Source organism: Lathamus discolor, chromosome 1 (assembly GCF_037157495.1).
Source record: "Lathamus discolor isolate bLatDis1 chromosome 1, bLatDis1.hap1, whole genome shotgun sequence".
NCBI lineage: Eukaryota > Metazoa > Chordata > Aves > Psittaciformes > Psittacidae > Lathamus > Lathamus discolor.
The window spans coordinates 42,574,255-42,595,876 of record NC_088884.1 but is presented as its reverse complement, the minus strand read 5'-3'; the positions used below and the strand labels follow the sequence as shown (position 1 = coordinate 42,595,876).

General features: G+C 38.4%; 1 protein-coding gene across 2 annotated transcripts in view; it reads right to left on the bottom strand.

The window, feature by feature from the left end:
* NAV3 (neuron navigator 3) overlaps positions 1-21,622 on the bottom strand; it is a 265,118-nt gene that overhangs the window by 115,892 nt on the left and 127,604 nt on the right. For both annotated transcript variants that reach the window (XM_065669303.1, XM_065669312.1), the window contains exons 8-9: positions 20,451-21,483; positions 10,249-10,364 (exon numbers count right to left, since the gene is read on the bottom strand). In XM_065669303.1, coding sequence (XP_065525375.1) covers positions 10,249-10,364; positions 20,451-21,483 — 1,149 coding nt within the window. The remainder of the gene's footprint in view (positions 1-10,248; positions 10,365-20,450; positions 21,484-21,622) is intronic.

Here is a 21,622-nt window from a genome sequence, read left to right as displayed (position 1 = left end):
ATGTAAGCAGGCAGAATTAAATGCAAAACAACACTTTGCCTTTATATTTATTTGAGGAATTGAATATAATTCATATGTGCACTGCCTTTGCCCTTTTCCTTCTTTGTTTATCCTTGTCATTTGTCCTTTGCTGAATGTTAACACCATGAATTCTTGCAGCAAAAATGACAGCAACTGTCTTTTTTAATATACATTGCACAGTAAATAGCATAACAAAGCCTTAAGGTATAATTGCAATTCAAAAAGAAAAAAAAAAAAAGGTACATATATATGGCAAACTGCCCAAGTATGTTTTTACGAAGCATATTTCATTTTCAGACAAATTATAACATAAAAAGTGTTGTTATTCTATCCTGGAGAGGTGAAAAGTTTGAGGTTTAATCTCTTTCGATTTTCAGTGGCACAAAGGGTAATTTCAAAACCTTTCCACCTCTTTTTTTTTTTTTTTCTAAAAAAAGCTACAACTGGAGGTTGATGATCTTAACGTATTACATAGTACAACACACAAAATCCTCACAACTGTAATTATTAAGTGCCTTAAAAATAATTGCTCTTTTTTCTTTCCATCCTTAAGGCTGTATCACTGGACTCAGGCTGTGCCATGGATGAACAAGTCAGAAAGTATAAACAGCTGAATGCTATGACTGAGAAATTTTCTGCACTGTGAGCAAGATCCTGAGACCTAACTTGCATCTGACATTACCTAGATTTTCAGGTCAGCACTGTGGCTCCCCAACTACATCAAGCTTCCTGTGCAGAGGACCATAGTGATGATGAATGAGGTTTTTTTTCTGAAAGTTAGCTATACTGTGCCTCCTAGAAGAGACACTACAGTGCTTATCACAGCAGGATCTGGACACACTGTATGGGGTCCAAAGGGAGCCCAGACTCTCCCAGACATCTTGTTGCTTATTACTATGGCCCACTGCCATCATAGAATCTATTCATATTTGAGTGACCTAACATATCAGAAGTGCTCCCTGGCTTGTTCTCTCAAGTGCTTCTGATCTGTACACTCAAGAAGAACCATTCTATTTCCTACATGGAGGGACCAGGATAAGACTAAAACAGTGTACCCTGAAGCTTTCTGTCAAAATCCTGTTCTGCTTACAAGAAAGTCTGATGTAAATATTCTACTGACCCCCAGGAAATACGATCTGCTCAAATCACTTGTAGCTTCATCACTTATGCTAAAAATGACTATTCCAAAAGATTGTCCCCAAGTTATTGCCTATAAACAGTGAAACATTACAGGTTCCCTCAATAAATTTTTAGAGAACACATTAATTTCTTCCATTGTGTGAGATATGTACACAGGAAATCAAAATAAACATTTGACAGAAATCACTAAATACCTTTGTTAAACTTTTACACTCACATTTCTGAAGCTCACCCATAATTGCACATTTAATAAAACCATTCATAATAATTTCAGTACTTTTGCACATGTAATTACAGCCCAAAGCAGATAAATTAGAGAATGATAATTCCATTAATTGTTAGATTTTAATAAAAAGGTTTACAAATAATAAGCAGCTCTCCAGAGAAATGTCCACTCTTGGGTATTAACTCCATTCACAAAGGGAAGTACCAGTTTTACTCTGCAGGTGGGAAACTGAGGCTTACACACAGCTGAAGAGGAGCAGGGGCAGCTGGACAGCTCAACTTCCTTTGCTAACAAGTCTCTAATCTCTAGAAGCCCCTTTTAGCATACAAACACAGTCTAAGAATAAAAGGCATGCACAAAAAGAGAATTCTTGTTTCCTTGTTATTTTGAGGTGATAGCTTTTTACATTACATAGACAGCAAAACTTTTATCCTGAATGTTTAAACATAATCAGCACTAACATATCCACCAGCAAAGAAGCTCCAGGCTAGACACATGCTATATAACCTTAGAAAAGCAAGCAGCCACTTAAACCATTTGGCTGGCTGAAGAACAAAGCTTTGGAAATGAACACTTTGAGCACTCATGAAAAGGGCTGAAAGATGAAAAGTAAAGCCAGTAACACAGAAGCCTTTTGAAGCACCTATGGCTGTGGACTTCAGATAGTCACTGGCATGAACTGATATAGGAAAACTGGATTTTTAAACTAAAATGAAACCCTGATACTCATAATTCCACATATAGGGGTGAAATTATCAGCAGGATGGGAAGGGGGAAGCAAGACCAGAGAAACAGTTCGTAGGTAGGCCAAGACATTTTCTATCCAAACCAATCCTTGGATTCAAGATTTTAATTTTAAATCAATGAGAACAAATGTCATTAAAATTAAAATATTTATGAGTAAACTAATAGCTCTTAAATGTTACAACTTACTTTTTCAAACAGCTAAGCAAACTATACTCAATTATTCACAGGCTGCTCCTGCCCATACACCCATCAAAAGTGATTTAAACATCTGTCTTCATTTCATAGTCTTTAGACTAAGTAAACAAGGAAGAAATGGGTGGACCCTGTTTTTGCATACTATTGCAAATAAAACCAGTTCTCTCTTGTGAAATCAGTGTCCAGACAAAAAATGTGCTCCATGTAGATATGTGCTGACACTTGGGTCTCCTCCTGCCCTTCATGATGTCAAGCCAAAGTTAACTTACCTAAAATATCAGTATAAAGGACCTGTTCTAGGTCCCCCAGCATTGTTATTATGACATCTTCATCCAGATGTGCGGTCCCTTCACGCAAGCAGCCTTCCTCCTCCTCCTCTGCCCAGTTCCTGCTGGGGAAATGGGATGTGCAGGATGCATTTTCATCATCTGATTTTCCCCTGTCCTCATTGTCAGTTTCAAAACCTCCACCTGTATGCTGGTCTGAGGACCTCCTAGACGTCCTGCTTCCAGCAGGTGCTATCGCCTGAAACGCTTGGGGTGCGGTGAGTCTGGAGTGGCAGAGAGAGTGCACCGACCGCGAGAGTGCCCTGGAAAGGGAGCCTGTGCATCCAGCTTCTGCCTCCTGTTGATGGTAACTCTGGCTGGACTTGGAGGCGTTTCCAAACCAGTTCTCCCTGTATGAGTATCGTCTCTTCTCCCCTTCGCTGATGAGCGTGAGATTGGTTAGAGACTTCTGCTTCTGAAGACGAACACACCCTCTTCTAACCTCCTTGCCTTTAAATACTGACAGTTCAGCAGATCGCTGCATCTTTCTGGCTGGGGCTTCACCTCAGTTAGAGTTCATATTTCTGAGATGGACAGTAGTTCAATTCTCCAGAAAGGTCTGGGATGTGATCCCTCCAGCACTGCACACTGCACATCCCAGGCAGCACATACTTGCATTTGCAATGAAAAGCACAGCTCAAACATGCATTGTATGTAGTGGAAATTACTAGACAGGCACAGTCATTTTCTTTAAAATTACACTGCTGTCTCTGTTAAGCCACTTCTCTCCCGTCACATTAATCTGCAGTACTTACAGTCATTTTCACTTAGATTTCTCTCAAGCAGAAGAGAGTTGATCAAACACTCTGCTCCAGCAAAGAAGTAATCCCAAAAGCCAACTGTGTTTTCCCCTCTCCATCCAATCACCAGTCTCATCGGAGCGGTGGGCCTGCATCTCTGTCTACAGCTGCTGCCTTCTGAAATCCAAAGTAGGCACAAGTGCTGTCTCGGGCTTTCCCCCCTCCTCTCACCAGATCATGACTGATCCCAGTGCACGGCTCTTCACTTTAGATGGGCTGACACAGAACTGCAAGTACAGCCTCCACGTCAGAGCTCAATAAAGAGCCAAAATTAACCACTGAAGCAAAGCTCTGCACAAGCCTCCTTACATTTTAGTATTCAACCTGCATTCCCAGATATATGACTCTTCTCTGCTACTGCAGTGAATGCTGCTGGCTGCCATGGCAGCAAACATCCTGGTGAATTAAATCGGAGACACAGAAGCCTCTGCTCAGTTTACAGTGCCACAGGTTTCGAGACACAGCTTCACCTGAATGGGATGCTACAGTAAAAGACCTAGCTCACAGTCAAATCCTATTTTTCTCCCCGAAAGGTAAGGATGACAAACTATTTCTTCCCTATCACTGCTACTCCCAGGGCAGAAAGCTAAAAGCAGATTTGCAAACAAACCTTCAGTCTTGCAATTTCTGCTCTAAATAAAGAAAATATAATTTAAAATCATAAAGAAGCTAAAAATCAGAACATAAAAGTACCTAACCAGCAAGGTGATCTATAAAAGGAAATACTTAATTTCATTCTTTCTTCTTAAAATATATGTATCTTGTTTGCAGCTCTGTGAGATTCAGAGGCTAGTATGGAACTATAAAGCTCTAATAAAATCATTGTTTCACAATCTTCTTAAGAAAACCTATTAATGGAATAATATTTTTTTTCTTTAAAAACAACACAGTATCATGTCTGAACTAAGTTCACCAATTCTAAATGTTTTTTAAATACATTGTCAGGAGAGAAAAAAAGACATATTTAAATACACCTTTTCTCACAGAGAAAAAGATAGCAGTCTCAAAAATAATAGGTGAACAAAGAAATTGGTGAGTTTCATTCTAATTTTTAGATATAAACTTTTTGTCTAGGGGCAATTAATTTCATAACACATTATGTAGAAATCTACAAATATGAACATTGTTGTATACCAATATACTGCTTTTGTCAGTGTGCAAATATGCTCGTCTCAAATCCCTACCTGAGAAACCGTGACAAGAAAGTAACCTTTAAAAATGCCACCCTAAGAATTACAGACTGTTTGCAGATTGCCTGCATGAATAACCAGATGCTAACAGAAGCCTCAGTGTACTTCTTGCTTTTCACCGGCTCAGTTCACACTTTTTGAAGAGAGAAAAAAAGGGTAGGGGGGGGAAGGGAAACTTCTTTGACATTTTAAAGGACAGGTGCATTTTTTCCCAGGTAACCCCCATAAACACAGAAGCAATCTAGAAAAATATTCAGTCGTGTCAAGCAATGATGGTTTTCCATATTAAATCACTGACACATTCCTAGAAAGACATGGTCCACAAGAGAAGATACCACTCCCCTTCCCACCTAGTCCACAAAGTCAGAGGAGACAAGAAGAATGCTCTGTCAGCCCAAGTACAAAAATTGTCCCAAATATTAAATGTCTGCCACTTCTTCAGCAAAGAAACAAACTGGAAGACTGCTGTGTTTACTCCCAGGGTCTGCCAGTTGTAGTGGCATATGGGCCCTTAAAAAGCTTTCATGCACATGCCAGTGCCTTCCTTAAGAAGAGCCTGGCTCACTGGTGTGGATGATGACACAGCCTCGGTTGAGGAAGCAGAGCTTCGGCAATACCCTCATGCTCCAGCACCATGTGGCTATAACAGCATGCTCAGAAAGGCTGAGGAAGCTGCTGAGGTTGTTAGAAAGGCTTCATAGAGCTGTACTAACAATAGAGAATCTGCAAAATGAAGGGCAACCTCACTCTTTTCCCAGTCAGTCGTTTTAAAACCTCAATTCACATTCAAATTGCTACAGTATTCTCACTTGCTATGTTTTGAATTAATAGGAAAGGCAATGATTTCAGTCCACAATGCACATACTTTAAAATACAATGAGTCAAATGCTGGGATATGGAGGTACTGAGACTGATCTCACGACCTCTATTCAGCCTTCATGTGTACAAACACTAGACTACAGAACTTAATTACAAGGTTATATGAACTTTTCTCCCATTAACCCCATTGTCTCACTTGGCAGACAGGGCATTGCGATTATCTTAAGATACAGCAGATACATATGAACATATTGGACCAAGCGTTCTGCAGGAAGAAGAACAGCGCGTTTATCCTTTTGCTTTACCACATTCTCTGCAGGGTGTCATTTGACAATACATAAAATTGCAATGTGGAGAATTTTCAGTTTTATTTATTAAAAAATACTTTTGTAATACTCATCCCTCCGTTTTAAAATGATGAAATACAGCAACAAGCAAATACTTCTTTCTAAACTAAAAAGACAAAATATGAGACTAGAGAACAAATGTCATGACAGAGCATTATTCACCAACTAACCTTGCAGTTCCATGTAGCCTCTACCCACCCTGCAGGAATATGTTTAAATCGAGAACAGCACAGGGAACTTCCCCAACCCATCACAGTCAATGTAACATATTACCTTATTTTTACTCTCTCTCATAAAAGCAGTTATTAAATTATTTTAAGAACTAATAATCAAGGGCAAATTTAGCTCTTAGAAAAGACTTTCTTTGAAGTATCAGTGCATAGTTTGGAGCCTTATAGATGAATTATGTAATAGAGCTGCAAACACATAAGATTATGAACCTCTTCAGCTAAACTTACCTAGAAAAAATAATTGTAAACTATTTCCAAACGTATTAACTTTTTCTTTCAGAGAGCAAAAAATTCAGCACAGTAAACATAAAATCTTGAAAAAGGAATGTTTTTATACATGTTTTTATAATGCTGCCATTGATAATGGCCTATAACACTTAAAATTACTTTAATTTCTGCTTCATCCCTCAGATTTTTTATAATTAGTCAATATTTGTAAATTCATGAATAATTATTTAATCAAACACTTTGCGTTAAGCTCTTTGAACATGTAAATACTTGTTAAAGCCAAACACTATCACTGATTTCATAAAATACTTTGCAGTTACTGACGTACAGTTTACAATGGTTCATTAAATAATTAACATAGTGGCATCTTTCTCCAATAAACTTGAGCAGAGACTAATAAACATCACAGCTACTACAAGTAGAAATACTTGGTAAGAAAGTCTGAACAACTTGTTCTTAGTCATACCATGCAACACATGGATTACTTTAGTAGGCTTTCTTTTCATTCTCATTTTAAAATCCTATATAGCTATATATAGTCCATAACATTAAACTTCAGTTTTTCAGAAACATACATACTGAGTAGTCTTGTTGAGGCAAGTGGTACATAAAGTACACGCAAGAAAGAGTGTTTATACATGACGGCAGAACAGGACTCCTAAATTTCTGTCTGGGATTTCCTGGACAGAAGTCTACACATCTGTATGCCACATGTGCCATGAGTCTACTGTATGCAGAACACACCAAAACTACTGAGCAGGTGACTTGTGCCTGCAAATGGGACTCATTCAGCATGTGTATGGGCATCGCTGGCCCTGTACATGCAGAGGGGATCCAAGGTGTGCAGGAAGCCTTACAACTATTGTGTGCATGCTGTACTGCTGATCTGCACGTGCACCGTGAAAACATCTGGGATTCCTCTGGTTGAACTTTGGAACATTCAGAGAAAAAAAAAAAAAAGTGTAGGAAAAAAAGTCTGAAGCACTTCAGATCACATCTGGAACAAATTCCCAGCAGAGACAGAGGAACAGTGAAGAAACCCAGATTTACAGTAGCTCTACCAAGAGGCAAATTACCCAGGACAGTAGATTTATGGGGACAAGCTAAAAATAGAGGTTGCTCAGTTTACCAGGGCTGCATTTCTGGGTCCATCCCATCTCACTCTTCCCTCACCAAGTGATCATTTGCAGAGTAGTGGCCAGGAAACAAGCGATTTGCACTCTGAGTTTGCCCCCTCTCACTAGCTCTGAGCAGGAAGACAAGAGAGGTTTTAAAGGTAATTGTCTCTCTTAGAAATAGGGAGGAAGACAGAGCAGAGGAGAGCTGGAAACTACTCCTACAGATTCTCATTTTACCTGTCTACTTCCTCATCACCAATGCTGAGGCAGTAGCAAAGGGGAGTGAACTGTCTTGCTGGGCACAGAAAACAGAGCCATGACTGTCCACCAAAGCAAGGAAATCAGCTTGGGTTTGGTATCCTGAATCACTCAAGGAGAATAATGCCTGACCAACCACTTCCAAATCTTTTTAAAATTATTCTTTCTGCATCCAAGTTTTGCCTATACTATGGGATGCCTGGAACCAGCTCTGCTTACAGCATTAGTTTAAGACTGATTGGCCGATTTTGCCCCAAAGTGGATTAGAAGCCCTGATATGATCGCGTGGCCGGTTATGGAACCAGTAAACTTCAGTCAAGAGACAATAACAAAGATGAGTGAGTAAATATTCTGAAAGTAGAGAAACAGCTTATACAATGACATGGACTAAGATACCTTAGTCCTGAGCTTGGTAGCTTTAGCTGTAAATATTTGGCCCTGCAAAAATAATAAAGAGTAATGAAGCAGAAACACAATAACGGTGTAACAGCACTTTATGAATGCACTCCTATAAGATTTACCGGTTTCCGCAAGTGCTTAGTCCTTTGGATGATCCTTATTGATCCTTACTCTATGTCAATATGTTGTGCTAGTGTGTTTGGTTACCAAGGTGCAAAAGAAACTCAAGATAATATAAAAATGTTGCCCATCCACAGCAGCAGTGAAATATTTCAGGGAAAAGACAGTATCAAAGCAAAAGAAACGCTGGATGAATCTCTTAACACCCTGAACACGTGTGACCAAATCAAGGAAGTAACAGTTGCATATCTCCTTGCTACTGCTGATATAATCCCTTGGTCATAGAAGAATGAAGATGCTTCTAAGTGATAGAATGTATTTGTTCTTTCTTATAGCTAATCCACCACATTTTTTTCATGCAGGCTCACCAGTGACAGAATCACCAATGACTGGGTGATGGCTCACCAATGCAGACAATTACTTATTCACAATTGTAATACTTGAGCCATTAATTCTTTTTTCTGCTAACAGCCAATTATGGGTGACACATGTGTTTTCCTTTGTAAACAACAAACCACTGACCACATTTTCCCAGTGGTTCTGCTTTGTTGCCTGTTCTATCAGTCAACTGCTAATGCCAGAGTCTCAATAATCAGATTAGAAAACTCTCTGATGTCCAGTGCCCTTTATGCCATTTTCTTCTTTTTGCTGCTGTTCCTTTTCTGTTCAGAACAGTAAAAGGCCAGAAGACATGATATCCCATTTGATCATTTCAGCAGGTACTGAATCGATCTTTTATTTTTTAGCATCTCTGTGGATAGTTCCATGGATCATCTTTTGATCTCAGTAAGTGTTTTAATTATAGCCTTTCTACATGCAAGACCAATGAGTCTTTTTTTCTGGATTAATTAAAAATATTTTTTTACATTAACAGGCATGCGTCGCCTCCAGGGAACGCATGTTCACGCATTTCAGGGTGACATATTTCTCACAAAAGCTGGCTGAGCAATTAAGGAATGCTAGACTTAGAAAACTTCCAAAGGGACTGAGACAAACCAGGACAAAACCTCAATTTCGGTATGAGTCAGCTAAATGCCAAGACAGTCCCACAAAAGTTGGGCATCTGATTTCCCTTCTGGTGGAGATAATTTTAGACTGATGTGTCAGATCAGTGCTTTAAGTGAATTATATCCTGTGTAAGAAGAACCACATGACTCATGATAAATTCATTTGAATGTTAAAAATTTGGAGTAAAAGGGCAAAACTACAAGTGAATCATGTAGGACAGGATTTCACCTTTTATTCTTGTAAAAATGCAAATAACAGTAAAGATGTTAATAAAAAATACGCACAACCAGAAACAACAAAACAACAACGAAAACAAAACCCCAAGCCCCAACAAAACAGCTCTGGTAGCGAGTCCCTCTGAAAGTACTCCTACACAACCCTGCTGTCCTGCTGAGAAAGTCAGCTGTGACACACTTCGCTTTTTGCATCCACAGACAGAGTTATGACCAGATCCTGGGCTGATGTAAATCATCATGGCTCTGTTGACTTCAAAGGAATTGTACCAATATGAGTAAATAAAAAAAAAATCCCCTCACATTTGTAACCTAATAGGGATTTTACTTCAGGTTTACAAGGGATTCCAGAACACAGTCTTTAGCAGCTTAGGTCTAGCAGTAGCTTAAAGTTAGGTACAATGTAAGGATTTGCTCATTTTCTGAATATAGATTCATTTATAGAAGCAAAATGTATGTTTGTAATTTTTGTCTCAGTTCTGATGTTACAATTTAACTTGATGATCTTAAATGCAGCAGTGTCAAACACTCTGGTATCTACTCTCCATTGCTTCTCTTGGAATATTCAGTATGACTAAAATATAATTATGACTTGAAACTCTAACTCATGGCAGACCAGTTTCTGCAAAATGATGAAGACGGTATCTGAACAAAAGGAGCCATTTCAGATAAGAGAACTGTGCATTTGAAGCACTATCTGTGTATGACCCAAATTTTCTGCATATTTAATACCACTCATGAATAGAGGTCAGAAGTATTATTTCGACCCATTGCAAAGCTCCTGGTAAGAAACAGATGTAAATAAAGAAGTTAACAGGCTTCTCCGGACTTATTGTTACTCACCAGATATCTCCTCTAGGCACTGTTTGGCAGTCTTACTGAACGACAAATCCATTTTAGTGGGACTGGTGCAGGAGTCAGCAGGCGGTAAAGAGGTACTGTCATTTTCTGAGAGAGTTCTGTAATTAAGGAAGAAGACTAATTATTATCTATCATTCATGTATTAATGGAAACAAATGTTACTTTCCCCTCCATCTAGAAATGCATCACTGCATGGTGAAAATACCATGAACGTCACATTCTTACTGTGATAGTTTGACTCCAGCTACAAAAATTTGCAAGCAACTAGGAACTCTCTCTGTATCTTTTCAGAAACCACTCAGTTAATGCTCAGAAATTTGGAGCCATTTTGTTTCCTCACATTTGCTCTGCAAGAGAGTCAATCGGATATAAGTAGAATCCATTTAAATTGATTGTCACATATATAAGGGAAATGAAAACTTGTAATTGCTGAAATATTAAGCGAGAAAGGCCATGTGGGAAGAAGCTTATTCAAGGCTGGAATGGAAATCTGGCCTAGATATTTAAATCTATGTGCAGCTTCTTTTGATAATGCCCCTTATATAACTCTGTGGAAATGGGATAATACAAGTTTTTCCATTAACCTGCTAACAAATAGCCCATGTTTTCTTTGATGGTATAATTCTGTGGATACCATTGATAAATTATAATGGGTACCCTTTGTTGAATACAATTATTTGCTGTTGCATAATGATTAACAGCAAGAAATACACAAACGTGTGGATTATAATACAAAATAGATCACAATTATTGTCTCTTCTTAAGGAACTGCTGTAGCATCTGTTTTACACAAGAACTATTGAACTATGATGCCATTAAATAGCAGTATGTACCACATTTGTATACAGTGAAAGAATACATGTAAAGATATACTAGCCACTTTTTCAAATAAAATGGAAAAATTCTTCATTTCGAGTTTAAGTTCATCCAGCTTTCCTGACATGAACAGCACACTCAATTTTTTGATTTCTTAAGACTACTGAAATATTTATATCCTAATTTTAAAATGTTGCATTTATAGCTCAGTTCTCAAAATTTACCATAAAGTGTTTCCAACTGTACTCTAAACACAAATATTTAACTCTGTGATGAATGCGTATTTTATAAATATAACTGATAAAAACAGTGACTCATCCCTCAGAATAATTTTATGGCAACTTACTTTATGAAATAACTTTCTAATTAACATTTTCTTCCAAGTTACCTACTGAATGGATTTTTTCAGTAATTCATACAGTAACTGAGGGAGCCAACATAAGTACAATGGCAGAAGTACTGTTGTGGTGGAATCCTTTGGTTAGATTAACTCTGACTCTACTTATAGAGAAACAGAAATGTAAATGATATCTGATCTGATGCAGTGTCATCCTTAACAACTTCTGTATTTTTAGGATGCTGGAAATGAACAACCACTCTATAAAAAACTGTTTTAGGTTCTCATTGACTTTTTCTCTCTGTAAAACATTGGAAACACAAGCACAGCAGGTGTTGCAAGGTTAAATATGTTCGACTGACCTTGACCATAATTCTACATTTGGTGCTTGAGCACAGTGTCTTAAGTAAAAAAAAGCCTACTCTATCCCTCTGTAATGAACACACACTGAAATTCCACAGTCCCGCCTGCTTTCCCATATTGTTTCAAATCATCACAATGAATGAGGGGTACATCTACTTTAACTGAAAGCCACTTTCAGAGGCCATGAGTGCTCATGAGTCCTCCAGTCTGGGTTTAGTGCTGAGACTTAGAGCTGGATCAGTCCAGGGCAAACTATCAGCCTAAAAACACATCTCAGAAAAAAGGCACTTATAACAATGGTAAAGGTAATTGGTCTGCACTTTTTTTGTTAAACCCAAATCATGAAGCCATTGGGGTTGAAGCTGGTTTTTAAGAGGAACACTGGAAAAGAGTAGGCTGCTTTCAGTTTTGTAGGAAGAGCACCCAGCTAGGTGGATGCAGTTCAAGTATTTCTAGCATTCTCCACAAAATATATAAGGAGTTTACATGATTCCATCTCTGGTTAGAAACAGAGATCCTGTTCTTCTGACCCTATGGCATTGCATTCCTGATTGTATATCAGCCATCAATCGCTGCATCAAGCTAGGAGGGTGGTGCAAACCTCTCCCTGAATGACCAAGAGCTTTATATGTAAGTCTTCTAAGAAGTCTTCTAAGATGGGATCCATTCCTGTTTATTTGTACAGCTATCATCAGAAAAGGATGAAGTGGTCTGGACTCCCATCGCTCACCCACACCCAATATTTGCACTGATTCTTCACTTAGTGAATGGGGATGAGTAACATAAAATTCAGTGATCTAGATTGTCCTCTGGCAGTGACTATTGCTGATAAAGTTGATGCAGATGAATACATAACTCATTGACTGTAACGGAACAGAGATACTTGTGCTAAAAGGAAAGGATCTCCCACCAAGAGTACAAACAAGTAATGAGTGAGTTAAAGCAACTAAGTAACTTTCAGCAAGATGAATGAATCTGTTTACTTTAAAAAACAAGGAATAAAAGTTTTCACTTGTTCACAACGCTTCTTGCCCTGGTCATATCAAAGCTTTTAGAGATATACCGAATACCAATTAAAGCACATTTTTGTTCTTCAGAGTTTTGTTGGTTTCTTTTTTCTATTTCCAAAAACATGATGCAGTTATAACCAGGAAGATAAGTTGAAACATACTGCGAGAAGAGATACTTGCAAAGATTTCCATTCCAAATTTTAGAATCTGATCAGTGTCATTAATTACAGCACCAAATCCAGTGTCTGGGACATAAAATGATATTAGAATCTAAGCCTAAAAGTACTGAATAGCAAAGATCATATAACACTAATAATTTACAAATGTTTGATTTAATTTGGAGAAAGAAAACCATGGAAACACAAACCAAATGTAAATATGATGTGGTTTTCTTAAATTTATAGGCAGCCTGAAATAACAGATCTAAGAAGAATGAAAAGTCCATTTTATCTTACTTGAAACTTGAAAGTTTAAATATAATGTAAAATAAATGTGGTTTGCTATCAAAACGAATAACAAAGAAACTGCTGTACTGACTTAATTCAGCATTTTTATATTTAATTTAGTAAAAAAAATAAAAATCAATTATTCTAATTATCTGAGGCAACAACAGAAATCCCACAGGGGGCTATCAATTCTGCAGCAGTTTAAGTTCTGCTTACTTGAGTTATTTATTGTGGAAACAATGGGCCACAAGGCACCTGCCCAGTCCTTGGGCAGCCATGATGGGGGTACCCCAAGGAGGAATCTGGGGATAGGGCTGTCTTCAATAACTCTTCTCCCACCAAGTCTCTACTGGGTTGCCAGATCCAGCACTTCTACAGCAGCCCTGCCTTTTGGTGTATGATGACCTAGGCACTGCTTTTTTCTGGAGTCAAGCTTAGCACAGATGGGTTGAGGACTGTCTAGGGGTGAAAAACTTCCAAGCAAAATCATGCAGGAGCCTCAGCTCTTGAGGAACAAGGAGGCTCAGGTATCCTAGGAATGACTCAAGAGATCTCTACAGGACTGCAGCACAGATTAAACTTAAGGCAATTGAATTAAAAGATCTTCCCATTAACCTCACATGTTGTCCTTAATGAATGGCCCTCTATCCTCTAGTCATTCACAGCCCACTGCCTTTAAACAAAATAAATTCTCGCATTTCTTTTGATATCAAGGAAAGTGAAAATAATTTCAGTTTAGTCAAAGCACCTATTGATATTTCTTTCAGTGCTGTGCATCTGCAGCACAGGTTAATTTAGGCAACCATCATGAAAACAGGACAATTTGTTTTCCATTTTAATCATGGCAATCAGTGAATATATTTATCCCTAGCCCACTGAGTTACATGCTACCTATTTGTAAGCGCATCAAAGACACTTAATGGGACAAATCCTGCTCTTAATCACACCTGCACAAACTCGTTCAATTTGATTAAAACGAGGCTGTACAGGAGTAATTAAGAACAGAATTTGGAACACTACTTAATGAGCTGTCTTTAATGCAGTCATTTCCTGTCTCTAAGGGAATAGCCAACCTTTGATAAACACAGATAACATCAAAGATTTGGTTTGGATTTATTTAACATTCCAAAAGATATCAGATGAATATGCTGGGTTTTTTTTCCAACATCTCTCTGAGGTGCAGCTGTCTTGAATGTGTATCAGTGTCAGTGTAACAGACTGGCAGGACCACATCTGCAATATGAGCAGTTTGATCACCCATGTTAAAGACATGTGAGTTAAAATGGGAACAGCTGTAGGGAAAGGCTACTGCATTGCTTATAGGGAAGAAGAAGCTCTTCTCAAAGAAAAGAGATGTTTTGGTTCAGGCTTGCAAAAGAGAAGGAAGGGGATGGGATTATTCTCTCACCTATTTAAAAAGAGCAATCGAAAAGAGGAAAAACAACTTTATAAGTTACAGGACAATCTTAAGAAAGTAATAAATGGATACAATCTCATCATGTGGGTTTTAAACAACTAACGAGATGAGTTTCTGTACAAACTTGTAGTGGAGATTAACTAGTTTAAAATAAAACTTAGCTGGTTTATGAAAGGTTTAATATGGTTGCCAGTGACAGAAGACTGAACAGAATATTCTTTTTTGGTCCTTTACCCTGCATTTTATTACTTATTTAGTAAGCGGAATAGGGCCATACTTGGCCGTATGGCAATTTAAAAGAATAACTTCAGATCATAAACAGCATGCAATTGAATTCTCAAGCTAGCTTTTTAACTCTGCATTTATCAAGTATGTGTTTATAACAATTTCTTCACTTATTATCCTTCTTTCCGTCTCTTAAGCCAACACCTCTACAATGGACACTTTTCTTGCACAATCATTTGAAAATCAATCAAGCCCGAGAAAATGAGAGGATTTTTCTAAACACTGTTTTTCTTACAAATAAAACTGGTGAGTGGCAATGTTCAGCAGTACCTATGAGTGCAAAATTTTGGTGGTGATTTGTTTTATTTTTACGTAAACAAACAATAATCCTAAAATACAGTAATGTAAATAACAGACATCAATAAAGCACTGCAGTGTAACTTTGAATCATCACATTTTTAAAGAAAGAGTTGCAGTATGTTCAGCAGCAGAATCTATTATTTACAAACACAATTAACTAATAGAGTATCTTTCACCAAAAGATTAAACTCCAAAATCAGTAACCAGAAGTACCTTCTAGTCACTAAAATTGGACATAAATATGGCTCCAAAAAATCCTGAAGATGCTGTGTTAGCAGGATCCATGAAGAGTATATTTTTTTTTTTCCCTAAGCCAGTACAAAAGCATCCTGAACAGGCATCTGGAACTGAATTTCACTGTGCCTCCAGAGGTGCAACGAGATTATATCCTACTTCCCATCTGTCAACACTCTGCACTTCCTGTACACCCTTGAAGTTATAGTCTACTAATAGAATTGTTTCAATCACCATATAGGAAAGGAGATAGGAATATGATTTTAGTATGTGGTAACTTATTTATTACACTGGTTATTTCCTTTTCCTGCCTCTATCTAGTGAACATTTTAGTCCTCATAGGATCATAAAGTAATTTAGATCAAAGATGTTCTAGATGCCATCTGGTCCAATGACCTGCTCAAAGCAGGTCTGGTTATATTAAGTTGTTCAGGGCCTCGTTTGTTTGGGTCTTGAACATGTCCAAGGACAGAGCTTCCAAACCTCTGGGAAGCCTGCTCCAGTAATTCACCAGAAATATTTTTTCTAGCTTTTAATCAGCATCTCCCCTGCTATAATTTGCATCTGTTACCTCCTACCCTTTCACCCTGTATTACAGAGAAGAGACTGGCCCTGTCTTCTCTACAACAACCTGTTAGGTAGATGAAGTCACCAGTTTCTTATTCTGCAGGACAAAAGGAGTGCCAAACTGGCTGTTGTAATCCAGCATTGACACTGAAAGAGTATCTCTGCAAAGTCTCAATTCAGACAGTACCGAAACTTGACTTCCAGATGTTGCTATCTTTAAGCTACAAATTTAGCTGAAGAACTGAAATTCAAGCAAAGCACAACACTGAAGTGCAGCTCAGGATCATGAGTGGTCAGCTAATTTTCTGTAGCAGTTTCTATGCTCTCAGCACTTCAGGAAATAAGCAGTTCCTGAGCACCACAGTCCCTGGGATTTATGCACTTCAGATTCTATATTCCAACCATGAAAAAAGAGACTCACTAAGCTCCAACAGTGGTTACTGAAGGAGTCAGTAAAACCAAACTGCATTACATGTGTTCAGTTACAACTCAGCATTCTCTGACTGAAATATTTCTTTAGTTTTTAAGCAAATTCATGGCAAATGTTGATTGCTAACGTATCACACACTTCATAGAGGGTTACGATGATTTACATCAGCTAAGGATTTGGTCTATGGAGTGAGGTGACGTATGTTACTCTTGCAACTATTAGTTACATTTCTGAATATATGGAAATAACACAAACTTAAACAATTTGTCTCACAAAAAATACAGAAATGATTGCATACAACAAGCTCTCCTCTATGCAAGAAAATGTTTGGAACTACAGGTTATATTACATTTTTGAGCAATGTGTAGGAAAGCTAAGAACTTCAAATACTGAACAACTAACCTGCTACTCTCTTGCTAAGATTTTAGGGGAAAGATTAAGACTATTTTTTTGTTTTTTCATCAATGCCTTTTTTTTTTCCTGTTTTCTCTGTAACCTAGTAAGCACTGAATTTTGGTGTTATTCTTCTCCATCTGAAATTCAAGCACCACTAGGAAGAAAGTTCTATGGCCCATTTCAATACATGTCTAAGGGACTCTGGCAGATGGCACAATTTCCATCTTCCTCCAATTCTTTCTACGTAGAAGAATCATAGAATCATAGAATAGTTAGGGTTGGAAAGGACCTCAAGATCATCCAGTTCCAACCCCCCTGCCATGGGCAGGGACACCTCACACTAAACCATCCCACACAAGGCTTCATCCAACCTGGCCTTGAACACTGCCAGGGATGGAGCACTCACAACCTCCCTGGGCAACCCATTCCAGTGCCTCACCACCCTAACAGGAAAGAATTTCCTCCTTATATCCAATCTAAACTTCCCCTGTTTAAGTTTTAACCCGTTACCCCTTGTCCTATCACTACAGTCCCTGATGAAAAGTCCCTCCCCAGCATCCCTACAGGCCCCCTTCAGATACTGGAAGGCTGCTATGAGGTCTCCACGCAGCCTTCTCTTCTCCAGGCTGAACAGCCCCAACTTCCTCAGCCTATCTTCATACGGGAGGTGCTCCAGTCCCCTGATCATCCTCGTGGCCCTCCTCTGGACTTGTTCCAAGAGTTCCATGTCCTTTTTATGTTGAGGACACCAGAACTGAAGAATGTGAAACTTAAAGTAGTGGCTGGTATACTTTAAACAATTATACAGTCTCTTTCACCTTCCCTTTTGTTGTTTTTCCTGCTGTATCTCTCTTATGGCAGCTAACTAAATTACATCTACTTCAGCCTTTCTTATATCTCTTGGACCCTGCAGTCAACTTCAGAGGGGACACATAAGGAACTGTAAATGACACATTCACAACTGCATTTGAAAATAAATAATTACTTGCTGAGGAAGATGGAAGAATTTAAATTATACCCATTTAGATTATCTCAAATGCAACTCCAACAATTGCTGCTAATCTTTGAAGAGAAGTAACAATCCCATAGAAATTTTCACGCCATGGTGTTTAAGAGGCATAAAAATACGATGTGATATCAGACAGTACAAAGCACGAAGAGTGCAAAGTTGAATAGTGCAATATATCATTTCAGAGCCTCCTAGTGAAACAGTATTTTCTATGCACTGTACATTAATAAAACCACACAATTCCTTGAAAACATGAGTGTTGATAATTATTATAGTATCGCATTCCCCATTTAAGCCAAATACATGCCAGCCTCAAAACAATTCTTTGAAATATTTTCTTTTACTCACAAATCTACAGTAATATCCTCTAGGGTAATAATCAAACATTGCAAAATACATGATATCTTCAAGTACCAGAACAAACCAGAAAAAGCACTAGCTTACTTATCCTTGTGCTAACAGCTTAAACTGATCAGTAGTATAGTGCAGTATATTGCAATATTCCACAGGATACTGGATAAAATGCACTTTATTTTCACTATATTATACAGAAACTTTTTACAAGAACTGCAGTACAAGAGCCTAGATATTCCTTCCAGCTGTAAAAAACCCTGTTAGTCTAAATGGTAATGGTTGCTTATTAAGTCATTGATCTATAAAGCTGATCTAGCAGCTAACAAGCACACCTGAAAATTCTGTGTATAAACTGCGGTGACTGTTCAGAAATCAGTTATGTTTAGAAGCAACAAAATGTAAATACAATACCCCAGCTTCATGCACATTTCTACTTGCCATATGTCCACAAAAATAAATATGCTGACTTTGGAAATGTTGATATTTTATCCTTGGTTATATTTATATTCTTCTATGAAATCATTGTGCAGTATTACAAAGCCCTTAAGAGTTGTAAGAAATGTAGTTACTGTGTATTTTTGGGTCAGATTCTGCTCTCAGTTACAGAGATACACATGAAGAAACCTCATCAAAGTCGGTCTATTACTCTGGGTTTCTGGCATTCTGAGATCAGACCCTGACTCTGAGGATTTTATTTCGTCTGAGAGATTTAACTTCAAATACAGTCTCCTTTGCTGTTTGTTTGAAGCAAACAGATGATTATTAATACCAAATTTTACTGGAAAACGCATGCTTCTATTGCCTTTTAAAATTCAAACTACATTTTGCTTTGTGATGCAGCTTAAAAGAACGATGAGATATCTCCATCGCGCAATGAAATGGCATCAATATGCCACAAAACTGCCATTAAATAGCACATACATAAAAAAGCAAAGCATAGCTGCCTTTTCTCTCTCCTTTTATATGCACCCTAACACATACGTAGGCCATCCTATGTACCACACTGCAAATCATCTGTATCTCCGAGGTTATTCCAGATAGTTATAAACATGCATATTAAGCACATTAATTGATACATTTAATTGAAACTCGACAGGCTACCCACTGCATATTAGAATAAATATAACCTATATTATGCCTTTTCCCCCTCCTATAAGATTTTCTGAACTGCTTTTGTTCAGAATGAAGTTAAACAGCTTATCACTCACCCAGATTGGTTTTGAAACTGTTTAGTTGTGTGTAATGATATATATACTCCCTCAAAGCCTACTTCAGCACCTCTTTAATCTTTAGCCAAGATTATCTAGAGTACTACTTACTAACAAAAACTGCCAGTATATTTTGCTTAATAATGTATTTGTCATTTTATCAGATGTTACATTTACCCACAACTATCGCTAAAGCCTTCCAACAGCTGATATCTGAAATCATTACTCAAAGCAGTCTGCCAGTCTTGCTATACTTCCTTGTCTTCTGAGCTGTACAACTGTGAAATCTCAAGGTTCTCTTCAGTTGCTCCACCATATAGCAAAATAAACTCAGCCAAAGGCTGATACATTTGATTGTTCATGCACCTATTCCAGAGCCCTGGCCATCAGAAGAGGTCGTAGCACCTGTAAAATTTAACTGTCTCCATGGAGTTAATTTATACCTAGTTCACACATAAAACTGAACAGGAAAAGGACTTGCAAAAAGCAACTTTTTCTCTCTGCCCTAAATTGGGAACTTGCAAAACTTTGTGTATGGCTTTTCCTTTAATACAGTGTTACATACTCTGAAAAAATCAATAGTTTATTTTAGGATTTCTTTAAGAGAATAGTGTATTTCAAGCAAATATTATTAAATATCAGCAAATAAATGTTGAGGTTCTTATACTGCAAACAAGAATATTCACACTAGAATCCTGACTCAGCCATGACCTTTCAAAAGCAGCAGAGGGAAGGTATCGTGTGATTTGTATTTCTAATCAAAACATCCTGAATTTTAAAGGGCAAATATTTGCAGTGGATTGCTTTTGTATGAGGCAGAGACTCAGAGTTCTTGGAAAAAATTGTTCATACAGTAACATTAATTAAAAAATAGTATTAGGAAAATATGTGCATAATGCTGTGACAGAAAGCGTGAGATGAGAACTGTAACAGTGTGATCTGCCATTACCCTCCCTGTTTTAGCTCTGTTTCCTAAATGGTAACACAAACCGATTTCCTTTCATAACCTTACCTATAAATGAAAGGAGCTACTGTGGCAGTGTTGGGGTGACTGTATTGCTGTTGCTGAGGAAGCTGGACAACACCATTTCCTGTGCCTTGGCCACTGCTTGCAGCCGAGGCTGACAGAGCTGCAGAGGACCCTGGGGTGAGTGCTGCATTTGGCTCTTTCCCTTCAGAAGAAGCAAGACCAGAGGAAGGAGAAGCCTTCTCAGTGAGTTGAGATTTTGGTGTTGATTGGGACTGGTTTCCTTTTGTAGTCCTCAGTTTTTCAATCTCCTTACTTCCTGTGCATATGGATGAAGTGCTCTGCTTTGCTGTTGGCACCTTTGATCCAGGTTTTGGGATCCCACTAGAAGATGGTATTAAGCTTTCCTTCTTGGCTGCTGTTGTCTTACTTCCTTTCGGAATTAAGCTTGCAATCTTGGAGCTCTTCTTTGTAGGTGTTTCAGTGACCTGGTCCTTCTCTTCCTTGACTGTTTTCTCAGTGCAAACTTTGTTTTTGTCCCTGTTCTTTTCCTCTTTGTCCTTTGGCTGTAGCAAAGACTTTTTATTGCTGAGATTTTTGCTTCCAGCTTTCGGAGGGGTTAACTTCGGTGATACTTTGGGACTGCTACTTGTGGAGCCACCACTGTTCACCCCACCGCTTAAGACATCCATTTCACCACACTCTGAAAAGGTATCATCCTCCCTCCCACTGTCACTGGGTCCTGAGCTCAGTGACAAAGGAGGTCTCAGAGCAGTCCTAGCATTAACCAGCTTGAATTTTTCCAGCATAGATTTTTGTCCAGATGAAGGGGGCTTCACGCCTTCAGAAGGGGGTGGCTTGAGCCTGTCTGAAGATGGAGTAGGGGAGGTTGCGGGACTAGGCTGCTTCACGGACAGCATAGTAGAGGTTGCACTGTGTTTGACATTCATGGATTTGCTGCGCCAAGGCTTGCTGGCACTTGGAGAGGGTATGGCAGAGACCTGCTGCTGCCCGGTGCTGGTGGGATGCTGCACATTTCCATTCATGCCTGTAGATGGGTGAGGGCCTTTTGGTGAATCTGCTTAAAAAACAGAAAGAACCATAATAGTATAGCTATTCTCCCATCTCATGCTTAGGTGATACCATAGTGCTCTGGCACTTAAAACACAGTTATGTGTGATTCACAATAAATATAATTTATATGTGCATGGAGCACA